At 39.0% G+C, this 20,375-nt stretch overlaps 1 protein-coding gene across 3 annotated transcripts in view; it reads right to left on the bottom strand.

Moving 5' to 3' along the window:
- The window catches only part of acbd6 (acyl-CoA binding domain containing 6), an 86,712-nt gene that overhangs the window by 39,859 nt on the left and 26,478 nt on the right, over nt 1-20,375 (bottom strand). Inside the window, exons 5-7 of one of the 3 annotated variants that reach the window (XM_061887994.1) lie at nt 19,363-19,468; nt 18,147-18,236; nt 3,635-3,691 (exon numbers count right to left, since the gene is read on the bottom strand). In XM_061887994.1, coding sequence (XP_061743978.1) covers nt 3,650-3,691; nt 18,147-18,236; nt 19,363-19,468 — 238 coding nt within the window. In that variant the 3' untranslated portion in view covers nt 3,635-3,649. Of the gene's footprint in view, nt 1-3,634; nt 3,692-17,680; nt 17,755-18,145; nt 18,237-19,362; nt 19,469-20,375 lie in introns of those variants that run through there. The other 2 variants (XM_061887993.1, XM_061887992.1) reach the window with 2 other exon arrangements.

Below are 20,375 nucleotides of genomic sequence, written 5' to 3'. Positions count from 1 at the left end.
TCCAAAACTGAAACGTGTAACAAACAAGATGACTTCTTATTTGTTACATTTATCATATTTTGACACCACTGACATAAATCTAAATAACTGAAATGGATCCGTACACTAAGACACAGACCAATACAGTACCAGTACCCAGGGAACAGTACTACAATGTCGACTTTGTTGTTTTGTGTTCCTCAGCAGTCTATTGCGGGCTGGCCAAGTCAGATATTTATTACTATTGATCTAGCCGGTCCTGCTGGAGACTTTTGTTCTGTCGGCTGCGGAGGCTCTGACCTCAATTAAGTTATGAATTTCTATCTGATGGACCGGGAACGCTCGAGTCCTGCCGCGACTGTGCTATCACGCTGGATTAATTAGAATTAGCGGTGCTGCAAGTCGCACTCTCTGCCTCATGGATCATGTTATTTTAATACAAAGTGGAGGTGGGGGCGGCAAGAACTGGATGCTGGTGGATGGGAGTGTAGTGTTGTGGAAAGCAGAGACAACCATGCAGGAGTATGTGACTCCTGATCTGTTTCACTAACTCTGTTATGAACAATGCCTTATATCTGTGTGGTGTTAACCTGGGCTGTAAGTCCCACATTGTGCAAATACACTCTATACTCCAGACCCGACAGTTGTTGTGGTGTGCAGCACCTCCTGACTCAAGTTCCCATAAATAAATGCAAGTTTCTATGGCAACCGTTTGGCTTTTTGGGATGTGCGGGATTTTCACCTGAAAACAAACATTTTGTACATGTTGGGGTGACTGAGCCTCAGCATGTAAAGACTAAAAGTGACCACAATCAGAGGCATCATGTTGTCAAATATCACTTAATTGTTTAAAAAAAAAAGCCACATTCTGTGTTTACACTGAATTGGAGCCAAGTCTGTTCTAAAAAGAATGAGCCAAGTTATGTTTTTTAGGGCTTTTAACACGTTAAGTCATGCAGAAAAATATATCACATTAATCATGTCTAAATGCTGATTAATCAGACAATTTATTTTGACTGCACATACTCCTTTACCTTCACCGTGGGTGGTTACCTTGAATAGCAGCACGAGTTGTTGATTTATATAAACATAATGGGGTCTTTTTTAAAGTCAGTTTTAGTAATGCAAGCAAGTACTATAGTGTGCTTAATCATCCATCCATCCATCCATTCATTCATCCATCCATATTCTACCACTTGTCCCTTTTTTGGGGTCGCTGGAGCCTATCTCAGCTGCATTCAGGCGATAGGTGGGGTTCACCGTGGACAAGTCGCCACCTCATCGCAGGGCCAACACAGATAGACAGACAACATTCACACTCACATTCACACACTAGGGCCAATTTAGTGTTACCAATCGACTTACCCCCAAGTGCATGTTTTTGGAAAAGGAAACAAAAACAGAATGCTGGACGACAGCAAAGACTTACAGCGTGTGGAGCAGACGACGTCCACAAAGTGCATCCGTACATGACATGACAATCAACAATATCCCCACAAAAAAGGATAGCGTCCTCACAACTTAAATAGTCTTGATTGCGAAAACAAAGCAGGTGCGGGGAATAGTGTTCAAGGAAGACATGAAACTGCTACAGGAAAATACCAACAAAAGAGGAAAAGCCACCAAAATAGGAGCGCAAGACAAGAAATAAAACACTACACACAGGAAAACACCAAAAACCTCAAAATAAGTCACGGCGTAATGTGACAGGTTGAGACAGTAGACCTACTTTGAGACAAGAGCTGTAGTGATGCATGCTTTGTCATGGCTTGAATTCATATCCAACAATTGCGAAAGCAACTTTTTATTGTCAATATCAGCTACCGAATTTCATTTTTTTATGTTTTCTGCTGTTGGTGAGCCTCAGAACCTTTTCAATGAACAAAATGTGCCTTGGCTCAGAAAAGGTTGATTAACACTGGCCTAAATACATACAACCACATAAGTAAAGCTCTTAAAGGGGAACTGCACTTTTTGGGGGGAATTTTACCTGTCGTTCACAATCCTTATGAAAGAAAAGAAGGTAACAGTTGCATGTGTTTTTTTGCAGTCTAAGATGTAAAAATCGTCTCGTTCTAGCTGGCTAGTAATGCAGCTAATGGGAGAAATCAATTATACGTATAAAACCACTTTAAAAATGCATTCAAAAACCGCCAACAATACTTCATTTACGTTCCGTAACTTGTACAATAACGGAGGTGTAGTGACATTGTTATTGTAAGAGCAAACACGGAGGACCATCTTTTTCCAGCGGAGTACCACATTGGCATAGTTCGGTATAAGCTGTAAAAGCTAGCTAGAGCAAGCGATAACATAGCGTCTATGTCAGCACCCAAATCGCGTTAGAGTTTGTAATGCACAACATACATAATGCGATAGGACGCCAACATGTACTGACTGAAAAACATGAACAATAATATTACATTATTTGTAAAGTATTAGCTCACATTTCATGTTTTGTTTGCACGCAGCTATCTCGACAGCATATGCACTGTAGTTGTAATAACACGCAAGACGTCATATTAAAGTGGCTCACTTGATGGACTGTTGTGCATTTGGTCCAGCTGGTCAGGGACGTTTTTCCAGTTTATTTTGGGTAAGCACTCCATTTAGGTCGAAATAACTTGTTTCCAATTTCCACATTCACAGCGCCAAGTCACGCAGACCTCACTCTCTCGGCTTCCGTATACTCCAATGTTTCACTCTGTTCCTTGTGCTTGCTTCCAGAAGCAGTATGTCATTCTCTGTGTGTTCAGCTTCAAAAAGTTAAGGTTGTAAATCCTCATTTCTCCCCAAAAAATTATCTTTGCTGTCTGTTACCAAGTCTGCCATGATTAGAAAACACTCGCGTTTGTTTCTGGAAGTAGGAATACACATATGTCTGAAAGTGCGCTGCTTAGGAAATGGAAATAAATGTGCTGAGGAAATCAGTTCCGGCAATGCTTAAAATGACAAAAATAAGGTAAATAATGCACATGTTATGAATCTGTCTATTTCTACATTATATATACAGTATATGAATTAAAGCAAAGTGCTGTCACCTAGCCAAAAAAAGGTTTAATAAAACTCATAAATATTTAAACATGCAGTCTTACTTGCTTTATATTACAAAATGTAGTATTTGTTGAATCCCAGGGCATATTTGAGATAGTGATAAGATAAATAAATACAAAATCATCTTTTATAGCAGTGGACCCCAACCTTTTTGTATCCACGGACCGGTCAACGCTTAATAATTTGTCCCGCGTGTGGTGTGGTGGGGGCGGGCGGTGAGGTTTTTTGGGGGGGGGGGAATCCTTTATTTATTTCTTTCTTTTTTCTTTTTTTCTTTTTCATGAAAAAGGGACGTTTTTGTCATGAAAAGGTGAGGTTTTTGTGGTTGGTGCACTAATTGTAAGTGTATATTGTGTTTTTTATGTTGATTTAATAAAAAATAATAATAATAATAATTATTTTTATTTTTATTTTTAAATAAAAATTAATAAAAAATTCTTCTGCGGCCCGGTACCAATCGGGCCACGGCCCGGTACGGTGGTTGGGGACCACTATTTTATAGCGTACCGGTACTTTCTATTGAGAAGTACTGTCTCCAATGGTGACCCTTAAATTTGTGTTTAGGGGGTTTTGAAGTTATTTTTGAAGGCTTTGAAGGCTACAACAGTGACTCCCATTAGCCGCATCTTCCAAGCGGTTTTTCATCATCTTCAAAATCCTAAAAAAAAAAAAGAAAAAAAGAAAGATGTGTTCTGGTCCCTCATAATGATTATGAATGATAGGCACAATTCCAAACAAGGGCAGTTCCCCTTTATCGTTTGATTTCCATTATGACATAAAATGAGGCTCTGTTCCCACAGTTTGTGCTGTGTGCCCCACTTTCACACTGGGCGACTGGCAAGACTGTCATGATTGGTGGGGTGTGTGAGGCTCTACAGTTGGCAGGTGGCAGAGTTGTTATTTGTGTTTTCTCACTCACACATTAACAAACACAAATACAAGCAAATACGCGTGTGCACACACACACACAAACAAGCACATACTCTTGCACGCACACACATAACCATGCTTGATCCAGGATTACTGTCAAATGAGGCCTAATGCAGGTTACTAGGGTTTGGGAACAATTCACTAAAACAATCAGTTGATTAATTTCAAACGATTTCTCTCCTCAGCCAGGCAAGTAATACTTTTGGTTAACTCCAAAGCCCCGCTTCCGCCTTTTTAATCAACAAATTAAGCATAAATCATGTTTGATCTTTATTTACTGGTTGCTCAGCAGTTGGTGGAGGTCAAGCGAGATTACTCGTGTCCATAAGCAAACGTTCCTCCATTTCTCTTTTAAACATATACCCTTTTTTCTGCTGCCACATACTTTGGCCACGAAGGACAGATTCTCATTAACTCTTCTCTGATTAAAAAGAAAACAACAAAAAGGGTCAAGTTCTAATGAGAAAGGCATCGTTCCACGCGCTTTAAATAATGAGATCATTTGGCATTGTGACAGAGTCTTATGATTTAGTCAACTATATTTTTTCCTCAACCACCTCATAAATCTGATACCAATAACGCTTCTTGTCTTATTTCTTGCATGTCCCTCTAATAACTCATCATGTATCAAAATGTTTTGTTTATGTGTTTAATCTGTGTTTTGATTGGCTCATAAATCCACCATAGTTATTGGCGTTGTACTTGAGAATCCTTATTTGCCAAATCAAATCTTTGTTTCCGTTTATTCCTATGGTTGACGCTCTGATCTCTTATATCAATGTTTTTGAGCACATCTATACAATTATAATAGTGAACGAAAGTGTCAAATTAACAAGAAAACCAAAAACTAACTAATCTAAAAAGGGACTATAAACAACCACGGTGTATCAAAGTGTGTATGTGTATTTTGTCATGCATTCCAACACAAAACTGAACAGGAAAAAGGTGAACCCAAATTTTAAACAGAGTTAGGACTTTTAGTTCATAATTGGATCTTAAAGGGGAACTGCACTTTTTTGGGGAATTTTCGTTCACCATCATTATGAAAGACATGACAACAGATTATTTATTTTTTAATGCATTTATATAATAAACGTCAATAAAATCTGCTTACAGCAGAGCCAATGGGAGATCTTCTGTTCCGCCCATTAAATCCAATAAATAACCATCCAAAAAGCGTCAACAACACCGCATCTACATTTCCTGACTTGAATATTAACCAAGATGTTATTATAAGCGCTCACACAAACAAACTATTTGTAGCGGCAATGTGATCACTTCTGTGTGTCCCTATGTTTACATCATGGAGTGGTCTGCTGTTTCCTCGCTTCCCTGCTCCCTGTGAGTTTATTTACTCACATGTATCCTCTGTACTCAGCCATGAAAACATTTGTCCATATAGTTGCATATGGGTGTGTGTTTGTGTGTGGTATCTGTGTCCATTTGTATGTATGTGATAATGGAGGATATGGGTCACCGTGGTATTGTTTTTAACTCTGCAAAGTACTTTGCGTCGCATTTCTTTTATGTATGAAAAGCGCTTTATAAATAAAGTTTGATTGATTGATCGTAGATCATAAATCCTGCCTCTCACCTGAAAAGTAGATGGCTGAGGATGTAATCCGACAAGAAAACACTTGTTCCCCCACCTCCCCGCTTATTTGCGAGGAAGATGAGATATTTCTAATCTAAGTAGGAATATATGAAAATGCTAGTTATTGACATCCTAATGACGGCAGACTTTGTGCAGTAAGTGATGTTGTATTATGTGAGTTGACTCTCATGAAGTCTGCAGTAAGCAGACATTAGTGATGAATAAAAAAAAAAAAGCAAACGTGATGCGATTTTTAAATAAATGCGCCGCCAATGGGGCTATGGGGCAGCATAACTCGGTTGGTAGAGTGGCCGTGCCAGCAACTTGAGGGTTGCAGGTTCGATTCCCGCTTCTGCCATCCTAGTCACTGCCGTTGTGTCCTTGGGCAAGACACTTTACCCACCTGCTCCCAGTGCCACCCACACTGGTTTAAATGTAACTTAGATATTGGGTTTCACTATGTAAAGCGCTTTGAGTCACTCGAGAAAAGCGCTATATAAATATAATTCACTTTTTTCACTTCAATGCTTAAAATGATCAAAAAACGTAAATATTAAATGTTATTATAAATGTGCCCGTTACTACATTACATATACACTTACATCCTGTATATAAAACCCTGATGGAGGTTTTTGGATGTTTTTTTAGAGGCTCTAAAGAAAGAATTCTGATCGCATTTATTTAATAGTTATAATGCATTAAAAAAATCCATCCATCTTCATATCTTTCATAGTGATAGAGAACGGGGAAAAAAAGTGCAGTTTCACTTTTAGAAATGAGTGTTTTAAATACAAAAATGATCTGTGTGTGCCACAAAAACTATTGGGTGGATTTTAAATCTGATGTAGTTTTCATCATCAGTGTAATTAACTCAATGTTAAATTAATGTTATGTAAGTCATAACAAAAAACATGGATGCTTGAAAACTACTTTCAGGATTTACAGCTTTAAAATACAGCATATACAACATGAATTCTGTATACAGCGGTTTTATCATAAGAATGTGTTGTGTTTTTGCAGAGTGAGTATATGATTTTAAAATGTTTCTATCATCCGCAACAACTGCCTTGTCTTTTTATAGCAAGTATAGAAAAATTAGCACATTGTCCACAGTTTATATTAGAGTGAAACCAGAAAACCAGACCAGAAGCTCATAATCCACCCATTATCTAGATATTGTTCTACTTCATCAGTAAAAATGATTGTAGTTAGCCCACAGTTAAGTCTTTATGAACCATTCTGAACAAATCCCCCCCTCCTCCCCACGTCATGGAAAACAAAAGGTCCATGTATGACCACGCAGGGAAAGTCATTTGTGAAATGTCCTGATTATGTGGCTTGTGCAACATAAACAATTTGCCTGATTACTTCCAATTGATTCGGCCTTACAGTTAAAGCCTCGGTGTGCAACCTGGTGCGGTGTCGTGCATTCTGCGCAGACACAGAACTAATTTCTCCAATGTGCAGCTGAGCCAGCTTACTACTCCCAGCTAAAGCCTCCTGGATGTTGCTAAACCTTGGGGAGGCTAGCGACCGTCAGACTCTTTGTGATGAAGCTCTGGAGGATTTGTCTGTGGCTCAAAGTGAATTAAAGGTGACCTTCTGGCAGACGTTGGAGAGAGAAAGGGTAGAGATGGGCAATAGGTATCCTAAACATGACCGGATATAACTTAAGGTTAACTTACAAGCGCTGGTAGCAGGTTCAAGCTCTAAAGCACATAGCCCAGTTCTTGGGCAATTTGGAGTCACATATTCGATCAATATAAACATGTTGTATAGTAAACTCTGTCTTGAAACAATGGAGACAGCAACCAGACGGGAGCACTATTTAGCCCCAAATACTTTATACCAGTACTTATCAAATTGTCGTCAGGTTTAGACTTGAGGGGTTTGAGGGGCAGGCATATCAGTATGTCTCTTTATTCAGGCTTTGACAAAATACAAGTCAACATTGTTTAAACTAATCAACAAACTGCCTGTTCAACCTGGTTACAGAAGTAAATAACAGCACGGTTGTACAGAGCTGACAGAGAACACATGAAGATGTTTATGACAGGCGAAGAAACCAAGTGACGATAACCAAAACAAAAAGATCAGAAAATATGACGAACAGACATAGCCCTTAGGTTTACTGTGAACACTATAGGAAATTAGGAAAGACAGACAGCATAAAACCAAACAAATTAGGACGCCATTTAGCGACCTTACACCTCAGTTATGGTATGTCAATAAGCCACTTCACATTTTTGCCAACAGACTCTTTATTTTGTAAGTGGGTCATATAATTTTTTTTTTCCTATTTTCAAAACACTTCATTTTGGTCTATGCAACATGGTTCTTTGGTCAATATTTTGCATATATTTTGTTGTAAAGACTTTTTGGCTTCTTTCAAAAACGGTTTGTTTTGAGAGCTGAAGTTGTTAGAACTAATGCAAATTAAGCCCTTCTTACCACACCTGCTCACATTGACTAGCCTTTTGTCCTCGCCCAGGCAGGTTTGTTTACTACAGCATTTGTCTTTTGTTTTGCTAAGACCATTTGGAATTTGGACAAGGAGGATTGCCACCAGCCATCTAATTTTTACTTTACTTTATCCACAACATCCCGGATGATATAGCGAGATCATGCGGCTTTGTTGTCAGCTGAAGGAGAAAATGACGCAGCGGACACAATGTAAGGAAGCCAGGTCTGAAATTTCTAGTACGAAACACTGCCTAAGGTTAAACTTCTGCCGAGTCATTGTCTCTGCAATGCAAGGACCTGGCCATATGCATGTGTACAAACCCTGTTTCCATATGAGTTGGGAAATTGTGTTAGATGTAAATATAAACGGAATACAATGATTTGCAAATCATTTTCAACCCATATTCAGTTGAATATGCTACAAAGACAATATATTTGATGTTCAAACTCATAAACTTAATTTTTTTTTGGCAAAAGAACAATTAACTTAAAATTTCATGGCTGCAACACGTGCCGAAGTAGTTGGGAAAGGGCATGTTCACTACTTTGTTACATCACCTTTTTTTTAACAACACTCAATAAACGTTTGGGAACTGAAGAAACTAACTGTTGAAGCTTTGAAAGTGGAATTCTTTCCCATTCTTGTTTTATGTAGAGCTTCAGTCGTTCAACAGTCCGGGGTCTCCGCTGTCGTATTTTACGCTTCATAATGCGCCACACATTTTCTATGGGAGACAGGTCTGGACTGCAGTCGGGCCAGGAAAGTACCCGCACTCTTTTACTACAAAGTCACGCTTTTGTAACACGTGGCTTGGCATTGTCTTGCTGAAATAAGTAGCGGCGTCCATGATAACGTTGCTTGGATGACAACATATGTTGATCCAAAACCTGTATGTAGCTTTCAGCATTAATGGTGCCTTCACAGATGTGTAAGTTACCCATGCCTTGGGCACTAATACACCCCCATACCATCACAGATGCTGGCTTTTTAACTTTGCGCCTATAACAATCCGCATGGTTATTTTCCTCTTTGTTCTGGAGGACACCACGTCTTCTGTTTCCAAATATAATTTGAAATGTAGACTCGTCAGACCACAGAACACCTTTCCACTTTGCATCAGTCCATCTTAGGTGAGCTCGGGCCCAGTCAAGCCGGCGCCGTTTCATGGTGTTGTTGATAAATGGGTTTGGCTTTGCATAGTATCAATAAATCAATCAATGATTATTTATATAGGCCTAAATCAATAGTGTCTCAAAGGGCTACACAAACCACAACACAAACCACAACGACATCCTCAGTAGAGCCTACATAAGGGCCAGGAAAACTCACACCCAGTGGGACTCACACCCAGTGGGACGTCGGTGACAGTGATGACTATGAGAAACCTTGGAGAGGACCACATATGTGTGCAACCCCCCCACCCACCTCCCTCTAGGGGAACCGAAAGCAATGGATGTCGAGCGGGTCTAACATGATACTGTGAAAGTCCAGTCCAAAGTGGATCCAACACAGCAGAGAGAGTCCCGTCCACAGTGCAGCCAGCAGGAAACCACACCAAGCGGAGGTGGATCAGCAGTGCAGAGATGTCCCAGCCGATACAGATGTAGCGACCAACTGGTTTAATGAAGTGTTCCTGAGCCCATGTGGTGAAATCCTTTACACACTGATGTCGGTTTTTGATGCAGTACCGCCTGAGGTATCAAAGGTCCGTAATATCATCGCTTACGTGCAGTGATTTCTCCAGATTCGCTGAACCTTTTGATGATTTTCAGGACCGTAGATGGTAAAATTCCTAAAGTCCTTGCAATAGCTCGTTGAGAAATGTTGTTCTAAAACTGTTCGACAATTTGCTTACAAATTGGTGACCCTCACCCCATCCTTGTTTGTGAATTACTTAGCATTTCATGGAAGCTGTTTTTATACCCAACCATGGCACCCAACTGTTCCCAATTAGCCTGCACACCAGTGGGATGTTCCAAATAAGTGTTTGATGAGCATTGAACCTTATCAGAAGTTATTGCCATCTTTCCCAACTTCTTTGTCACGTGTTGCTGGCATCAAATTCTAAAGTTAATAATTATTTGCAAAAAAAAAAAATGTTTATCAGTTTGAACATCAAATATGTTGTCTTTGTAGCATATTCAACTGAATATGGGTTGAAAATGATTTGCAAATCATTGTATTCCGTTTATATTTACATCTTACACAATTTCCCAACTCATATGGAAAAAGGGATTAAAAAAAAAAAACACTATAAAACATTTCTGTCCCACTGGGTGTGAGTTTTCCTTGCCCTTATGGGCCTACCGAGGATGTCGTAGTGGTTTGTGTTGTGGTTTGTGCAGCCCTTTGAGACACTAGTGATTTAGGGTTATATAAGTAAACATTGATTGATGATTGATTGATTCTGCCGGGCAGGGGTGAAGGCTCATCGGCGTTAGGGGGCATAGTGAGGAAAGGTTCATTTGCATCTAAAAACTCAGCCTCTCAAAACGCAAAGTTTGAAAAGGGAGAAAAATGGCATGAAAATCGGTCTACTAAAATTTTTCTGCCAAACCATGTTATGTAGACCACCATGAAGTGTTTTATATGTAAAAAAAAAAGATTATTACATGCCCCTTTTAAGAAATAATGCAGCATTGTTGGCCTCATACAAACTTGTCCACCAAATCGCAAAAAAAATGCACAAAACCCCAAAGGCCTGATCCAAAATCCAAATATGTGCTAATTACTGCGCGCAAACAATAAAATGATGTGTACTATTAGTGATTGTGTAGCACGTGGTCTAATAAGACGGCGTGTAAAATTTGGTAACAAATGCAAAAGTGGTGCAGGGCAACCAATTTAAATTATATTTTTGCACCTATCATCGGTTGTCATCATGGAGACTCATTTCCCTCAAAATGTATAATAATAAAAATTGATTATATTTATATAGCGCTTTTCTGGACACTCAAAGCACTTCATGGTGAGAACTGAGAACCTATCATTATTTGCTCCATAGTCACACAGTGATGCTGGAATGCTACATCTGTAGTCACAGCTACCCTGGGGTGGACTGACAGAATTGTGGCTGCCCATTTGTGCTTAAAGCCTCTATGACCACCACCAAAAGTTCCTTCACATTCATACATAGGAGCAAGGTGGGTCAAGTTCCATGCCCAAGGACGCAACGGCAGTGACTAGAATGCCGGAAGATGGATTCGTACCAGGAACCCTTAAGTTACAGAATGATGCCTAATTTGTGGCATCATATGGCCAAACCTGTGCTGTTTAGTCAAGATGACACAAATTCAATATGGACTACCTATTCTAGACTACATTGAAGTGCTGTTTAATCAACTGAACCCACTTTTAGTACGCTGACAGTGCGCTCTGGGAGGTGCTGCGGTGCTGTGATGGTACATCTGGAATGATCCAGAAGCAAGAAAATGTATTTTGCGAGACGTTTTTTAATATAGGAGATACAGTGCATCCGGAAAGTACACAAGCTTGAAACACCTATTTTTGGGCGTTTTTCTCCATTCCTCTTTGCCCATTCACCTTTCAAGGTCCATCTGGTGGGATTTGAAGCGTTAATAGAACGCCCGTACCAACTTTTTTGCAATGTGTAACTGCCAAAAAATTCTAAGTTCATGATTATCTGCAACAAAAAAAAAGTAGTTTCTCAGTTTGAACATTAAATATCTTGTCTTTGCAGTCTATTCCATTAAACATAAGTTGAACAGGATTTTCAAATAATTGTATTCTATTTTTTACTTCCGACTTACACAATGTGCCAACTTCACTGGTTTTGTATTTCAAAAAATACACAATGTGGAGAAAAATGTGTGTGTTTTAAAAATTGAGTTTGTCAAAATACAGTTTTTCCAAAATTCAGATGATATAAATTCAATGTATAAAAATTCGGTGTACAAATATTTGTCACTTCTAAACTCAAAATGCACTTCTGGTAAATTAAGACAGAAGCAGTAGATTGTGTCTCATAAGCAGTTAATTAGGTGTCGCGTGGGGTGGCATAGCTCGGTTGGTAGAGTGGCCATGCCAGCAACTTAAGGGTTGCAGGTTCGATTCCCGGTTGTGCCATCCTAGTTACTGCCGTTGTGTCCTTGGGCAAGACACTTTACCCACCTGCTCCCAGTGCCACCCACACTGGTTTAAATGTAACTTAGATATTGGGTGTCACTATGTAAAGCGCGTTGAGTCACTTGAGAAAAAGTGCTATATAAATATAATTCACTTCACTTCACTTCGCGTGACAGGGGTCTTGCAAAGCAATGGCAAAGGCAGTTTATGCAGCTACACATTACAGCAGACCTGTGTATAATACGGTCTCTTAAGATTTTCAATCCGGTCTTCTGTCAAAATGAGCTGTTTCGTCAAAAAAAGATACCAGTTGCTATTCCTGTTTAAACAAGAGTGATGAAAACGATGCTACCATTTTTTGTGTCAATGTGAACTACAGTACATGCTTTGCTTACTCTCTGTTAATATACAATGTGATCTTCCTCACGCTGTAAGTGTCTACATGCTAAGTGGTCAAAATACACAATTAAAGAATTATAATTAATTGCTTGTAGAGCGAGTGACTAAGTGTACATGAGAATTTTACACAAGGTAATTATTTTTAATTGTTATTTTGTTTTATGGCTAGCTCATTGACAGAACACCGGCCTCTCGAACGTTTATATCTGTCCACCATTAACATCCAAACTGTATCTGGCAAGAGGATGTGCTGTACCATTTTCAAATTAATTCATTAATTTCATTAATCTTGAATTATACAAATTATTCCAATAGTTGGAATCTGCACATTTGAGTGCCATACGGGTAATTACAGTAATCATAGGGAATACTTCACAGCAGCACCAGGCAAATGAGACACAGCGGAGTGGGCAGTGTTTGTTTAAAGAGGAGCCAGCACAAGACAATGGATGCAATGATTAACTGGTTTACTTATAACAGTGATAAAAAATGTCGCAATTATTTAATCGCAAAGGCTCCACTATACCGTGTGTTATAGTCGTCCTCACTGGCTATAAACGGACAATATGCTGGTACGTTGTTTTCGGCACAACCAACACAGAACGAAAACAAAATTACACCAGCAGCCCATGCCTTTATACCAGGGGTAGGGAACCTATGGCTCGGGAGCCAGATGTGGCTCTTTTCATGACTGCATCTGGCTCTCGGATAAATCTGAGCTGATGTTGCTTAAAACGATAAGTAATGAATATTTTCACTTGTAATCACAGTGTTAAAAATAATGTTCAAAATATAAAACATTCTCATGCATTTTTAATACATCCATCCATTCAAGAAGTTGCGTTAATGGTAAGAAGTTATTTAGTTATTATTGGTTAGTGTGGGGCTTGCCCTCCTGGGGGTTCTTCAGACCCCCAAGCACCGACATGAGAGCCTTTTTCAGGGTTGCAATATTGTTTTATTTTTCAATAAGTCTCTCAGTTGTTTTCCAGCAATTGTATTTCCAGCCCCAACCTCATCTCTCCTCCTGGCTGCTGCTTATAACAGAGCAACAGGTGATTAGATAACAAGGCCCAGGTGGGCCATCTACGTACCTGTCGCTGCAGGCCTGCAGGCCACGCCCCCCTCCATAGTTAGCTTCAGAAAACAATGTTATAACAAAGAATAAGAGACCTATTATACTCTAGAAATGTTGGTCTTACGTAAAAATGCACGCGTTTAGTTATGTTCAGTGTTAAAAAAAATATTATATGGCTCTTACGGAAATCCATTTTAAAATATTTGGCTTTTCGGCTCTCTCAGCCAAAAAGGTTCCCGACCCCTGCTTTATACGCACCTATCGGAGACACACCTTTATGCTACACTAAGGAGAACGGCACTTTTGGGCGAATTCTGCCTGTCCTTCACAATCTTCATGGAAGATTTTTCTTTCAATGCATTCTAAATAATGCATTGTAGATAGTAATCTCTGTGAACCGTTTCAGGGCAAATAACTCTACAGAGACAGCCCTCGCAAAAATGACGAATGATCTATTGCTGACAATGGATTTTGATGCGTCATCCTTGTTGCTGCTTCTTGATCTTAGCGCTGCTTTTGATACAGTCAATCATAATATTTTATTAGAGCGTATCAAAACATGTATTGGTATGTCAGACTTAGCCTTATCTTGGTTTAACTCCTATCTTACTGACAGGAAGCAGTGTGTCTCCCATACCATTGTGACCTCGGAGTATGTCAAGGTAAGGTGCAAAATTTCACAGGGTTCGGTTCTTGGCCCTGCACTCCTCAGTATCTACATGCTGCCGCTAAGTGACATCATATGCGAATACGGTGTTAGCTTTCACTGTTATGCTGATGACACCCAACTCTACATGCCCCTAAAGCTGACCAACACGCCGGATTGTAGTCAGCTGGAGGCGTGTCTTAATGAAAATAAACAATGGATGTCCGCTAACTTTTTGCAACTCAACGCTAAGAAAACGGAAAGGCTGATTATCGGTCGTGCTAGATACCTACACCTATTTAATAATAGCACCTTTATATTTGACAAGCAAACAATTACACAAGGCGACTCGGTGAAGAATCTGGGTATTATATTCAACCCAACTCTCTCGTTTGAGTCACACATTTAGAGTGTTACTAAAACGGCCTTCTTTCATCCCTGTTTTATCACTAAAATGTGTTCCATTTTGTCCACTAGCGACGCTGAGATCATTATTCATGCGATCGTTATGTCTCGTCTTGATTACTGTAACGTACTATTTGCGGGCCTCCCTATGTCTAGCATTAAAAGACTACAGTTGGTACAAAATGCGGCTGCTAGACTTTTGACAAGAACAACAAAGTTTGATCATTTTACGCCTATACTGTATATACCTATATACATATATACACAGTATATCCCTATACTGGCTCACCTCCACTGGCTTCCTGTGCACTTAAGATGTGACTTTAAGGTCTGTTCCCTTTTAGACATTGGTGTGTAAATGTGTGTTTAGTTGCTGAGGTTTAATTGTCTATGGTTCAAAGATGCACATCAATTCAATTAAATGACTTTAAGGTCTTACTACTTAAGTATAAAATACTAAAGGGTCTAGTTCCATCTTATCTTGCTGATTGTATTGTACCATATGTCCCGGCAAGAAATCTATTAGTGATTCCCAGAGCCCCAAAAAAGTCTGTGGGCTATAGAGCGTTTTCTATTCGGCCTCTAGTACTCTGGAACGCCCTTCCGGTAACAGTTAGAGATGCTACCTCAGTAAAAGCATTTAAGTCCCATTTTAAAATTCATTTTTATACTCTAGCCCAGGAGTAGGGAACCTATGGCTCGGGAGCCAGATGTGGCTCTTTTGATGACTGCATCTGGCTCTCGGATAAATCTGAGCTGGCATTGCTTAACACGATAAATAATGAATAATTCCACTTGTAATCACAGTGTTAAAAATAATATTCAAAATATAAAACATTCTCATGCATTTTTAATTCCATCCATCCGTTTCTACCGCACCTGTTCAAGAAGTTGCGTTAATGGTAAGAAGTTATTTATTTATTATTGGTTAGTGTGGGGCTTGCCCTCCTGGGGGTTCTTCAGACCACCAAGCACCGACATGAGAGCCTGTTTCAGGGTTACAATATTGTTTTATTTTTCAATAAGTCCCTCAGTTGCTTTCCAGCAATTGTATTTTTTTTTTTCGTTTTCGCTCACGCTCTGGCTCCAGCCCCAACCCTGTGTCTCCTCCTGGCTGCTGCTTATAACAGAGTGACAGGTGATTAGATAACAAGGCCCAGGTGGGCCGTCTACGCACCTGTCGCTGATTTAGAGGCCGGTCCTGGCACACCCCAGTTCATTGCAGGCCCACAGGCCACGCCCCCTCCACAGTTAGCTTCAGAATAACAATGTTATTACAAAGAATAATAGACTTATTATACTCTAGAAATGTTGGTCTTACTTAAAAATGCATGTGTTTAGTTCTGTTCAGTGTTAAAAAGAATATTATATGGCTCTTACGAAAATACATTTTAAAATATTTGGCTTTTTGGCTCTCTCACCCAAAAAGGTTCCCGACCCCTGCTCTAGCCTTTAAATAGACCCTCTTTTAGACCAGTTGATCTGCCGTTTCTTTTCTGCTCTGCCCCCTCTCCTTCGTGGAGAGGTGGGGGCACAGATTCGTTGACCACAGGTGAGGCGCGAGCTGTTCAAAGTCGGGACCCTGCTGGCCCCACTATGGATTGGACACTATTATGCTAGATCCACTATGGACGAACTCTCGCACTATTATGCTAGATCCACTATGGACTGTACTCTCGCACTATTATGCTAGATCCACTCGACGTCCATTGCACTGGTTGCCCGGGGGGGGTCCCCACATCTGCGGTCCCCTCCAAGGTTTATCATTGTCATCCCTTTGGGTTTAATTTTTTCTTGCCTTGATGTGGCATCTGAGCCGAGGATGTTGTTGTGGCTTGTGCAACCCTTTGAGACACTTGTGATTTTAGGGCTTTATCAATAAAGTTTGATTGAGTGATTGAAATTGCATGGAATTTAGAGATTTCACATTCTTCAGTGCGTAATATCATCAAAAAGTTCAGAGAATCTGGAGTAATCCCTGCACGTAAGCGATGATATTATGGACCTTCGATCTCTTAGGTGGTACTGCATCAAAAAACAACATCAGTGTGTGAATGATATCACCACATGGGTTCCGGAACACTTCAGAAAACCATTGTCAGTAACTACAGTTTGTCGCAACATATGTAATAAGTCCAAGTTAAAACTCTTCTATGCAAAGCCAAAGCCATTTATCAACACCCAGAAACGCCGCCGACTTCGCTGGGCCAGAGCTCATCTAAGATGGACTGATGGAAAGTGGAAAGGTGTTCTGTGGTCTGATGAGTCCACATTTCAAATTGTTTTTGGAAACAAAAACACGACGTGAACAAAAAAAGTGTACGTCGTGTCCTACAGACCAAAGAGGATAAGAACCATCCGGACTGTTATAGGCGCAAAGTTAAAAAGCCAGCGTCTGTGATGGTATGGGGGTATATCAGTGCCCAAGGCATGGGTAACCTACACATCTGTGAAAGCATATGTTGCCATCCAAGAAACATCTTTTTCATGGAAGCCCCTGCTTATTTCAGCAAGACAATGCAAAGCCACATTCTGCACATGTTACAACAACGTGGCATTGTAGTAAAACTGTTTGGGTTCTAGACTGGCCTGCCTATAGTCCAGACCTGTCTCCCATTGAAAATGTGGTGTGCATTTTGAAGCGTAAAATACGACCGGACTGTTGAACAACTTAAGCTGTATATCACGCAAGAATGGAAAATAATTCCACCTGAAAAGCTTCAATAACTGGTCTCCTCATTTCCCAAACATTAACTGAGTGTTGTTAAAAAAAGGCCACCAGTGGTAAAAATGCCAAAGTACCAACTGTTTTGCAACGTGTTGCTGCGATTAAATACTAAATCAAAGATTATTTGCAAAAAAAATTGTTTCTCAGTTTGAACATTAAATAATTTGTCTTTGCAGTGTATTCAATTGAATATAGGTTGTAAAGTATTTGCAAATCATTGTATTCTGTTTTTATTTACCATTTACACAATGTGCCAACTTCACTGGTTTTGGGGTTTGTAGAAAGAAAGGCGGTAATAACTGATGGACTAAAGATTGTAGGACAGCGGCTGGTTAGTGAGGTAGTTGTGTATTTCCGGACACTATAGATCTGGAATTTTGTCCTTCATTATGGCTGAGACTATAGACAAAAAAGCATGCCTAGTGCATTTTTACAAAATGGTTATATTTAACCAATTAGTCTAGTGTTGTATGGTTCAGTATGTGTGAGTTGAAAATGTGCTGTAAACTTTGAAGGACTGGCACCATTCAATTTAGTTGTCGCATCTCCGGCCAACATGTGTAAACAAAACTAATTATGCGGCGTCCAGAGCTCTAGAAAGCTTTTCAGGCTAACATTCATTCATTTAGATTTAGACAAAATTACCAATTAAACCAACATTAGAGGGATGCTTTAACTTGAACTGCACAGTAAACTTTGTTTCATGCATTGCACAAAGAGAGTATAGTCTCGCAAGTCAAATTGGCCAATAAACCTGATTCTGATTCTGATAATTCTGCCTACCTGGTTGTTGATATCGGCTTTATGTTGCAAAAGAACAGCAACCAGCTCCTTGTGGCCTCTGTCGCAAGCCCAGTGCAGGAGAGCTCGGCCCTACAAAACGCACAATTAGACGTTTAAACACAGCAAACTGTTCTGAGAGTTAACAGGCATGAATCAGTCAAAATACACAATATTCACTAATTTGGACTGTGGTTGTATTTTAAAGTCTGTAAGCTTGATCGATCTAACCGTGAGTATGAACGCCAGTATGTGTACATAGTGTGTAGAGATCAGCAGCCCCACGACTCTATATCTTGTTGACATAGCACGAACACGGTGCCCTCCTGTTACATTGAGATCAAGTTCATTTTTCAGTTAGGGGCAATTAGGCAAAACAAACTCTATAAGTCCAACTCTGCTGCTTAAATCATATTGATCACCATGGCTGCATGTTAGAATGGATATGTCCTGAAACGGGCCAGAATACCAATAAGCTTGCCCCCACTTTCCTTACTCTCCTCCAGACGTGTATTTGCTTGCATCATCACTAAAGACCATAGTTAAGTCGTAGGGTATTAAGTAATCCAGTAGTGCAATGCCTTAAATTCATGGTTACTTTATCTTAAATGCGTGAAAAGTTTATTTTCAAAGAGTTTTTGGAATAACGAAAAAAGGGGTATACATTACACAGAACATAGCACAAGTCCCACATTGAAAAGCGCATTTGTTCACATTTTTCTCCTACAAAGTGCAACATTAAAAACGTATTACTAAAATGGTACACTCAGTATTACCTTTCTGTTTGTATTAAATGCAATATAACCTTTGAAAAAGTAATTAATGAGTAATTTGCAAGATCATTAAGCTGACAAGATGAAACCTGGAGGAGGGGAAACAAGTGGACATTAGTCCTAATTATACAGGACCCTCTATGTGGACCACCTAATGATACTTGTCAAGAAAAGGGGGCCTTGCATCCAATTAGGCTGTTTATGTGAAACTTCACTACTGCTCTCTGCTGTGAAGTAGCAGTACTGCAGCTCGCCTTGCATTTTTGCCAGTTGTTTTCTTTGGACTAGAAGTTATTGACAAAAAGTAGAATATAATGAACATTGAGGTTTAGACAATTCAGTGTTTTGTTTTGTTTTTAAACCAGACAATTCACGTATCATTTTCTCATCATGTGCACATGTGGACCTGGTCATGCTCATTGTGTTGTTTTACTGCTTTCACTTACCTCTTCATCTTTTGTGTTGACGTCCACTTTTTGAGAAGTGATGGCGTTGGTAATGTGCTTTATGTTGTTTTCTCTGCAGTAATCAAATATGTTCTTATCCTCTTCCCTGAAAAGGGTGCATGAATACAAAAAGAAAGGGATTCAGAATTACTTTGAGAGAGTAAATGACTTCTTAAATGTTCTTGTTGCAAATTTTAAATGTTACTTTTACAATTTTAAAAGTTGGGGATGTGAAAATTTTTTATTTACTGTAGAATGTGTGAAGCTGATTTGTATGATTGATACTATAGAGGTAAACTGTGGATTTAACAGTGAGTTCACAACATTCATAAAGAGGTTCTCCTAGTTTATTGTAAACACAATTGATACAAATATGAATAATTATTCAAACAGACATTTTTATACTATATGTTTTAGGGTATATACCACCAGTCACTCATTAATATTTAAATGTAAACAATATTCACTGCTCTAATTATATATATATATATATATATATATATATATATATATATATACACACATATACAGTACAGGCCAAAAGTTCAGAGCAGTTAATATTGTTTACATTTAAATAATTTAAAATATATATATATACAGTATATATACATATATATATACCCACACATACATACATACATATATACATACATACATATACAGTATATATATATATATGTATACTTTTATATGTTATTTGAGAGAATGCCAAGAGTGTGCAAAGCAGTAATCAGAGCAAAGCATGGATATTTTGTAGAAACTAGAAAATAAAACATGTTTTCAGTTATTTCACCTTTTTTTGTTAAGTACATAACTCCACATGTGTTCATTCATAATTTTGATGCCTTCAGTGACAATCTACAATGTAAATACTCATGAAAATATAGTGTATATATAGACTAAGTTTTGCTAACTTTATAATCGTTATTGCTAAAACATTTAGGTATTGATAAAACATTTAGGTTGATTTCTCAACTCAAATAAAAGCACAATGAATTACCATGAATTGATTA

The sequence above is a fragment of the Nerophis ophidion genome, linkage group LG26 (assembly GCF_033978795.1).
Source record: "Nerophis ophidion isolate RoL-2023_Sa linkage group LG26, RoL_Noph_v1.0, whole genome shotgun sequence".
NCBI classification, from domain to species: domain Eukaryota; kingdom Metazoa; phylum Chordata; class Actinopteri; order Syngnathiformes; family Syngnathidae; genus Nerophis; species Nerophis ophidion.
Note: the sequence above shows the minus strand (reverse complement) of the source record. Positions and strands in the feature narration are given on the sequence as shown.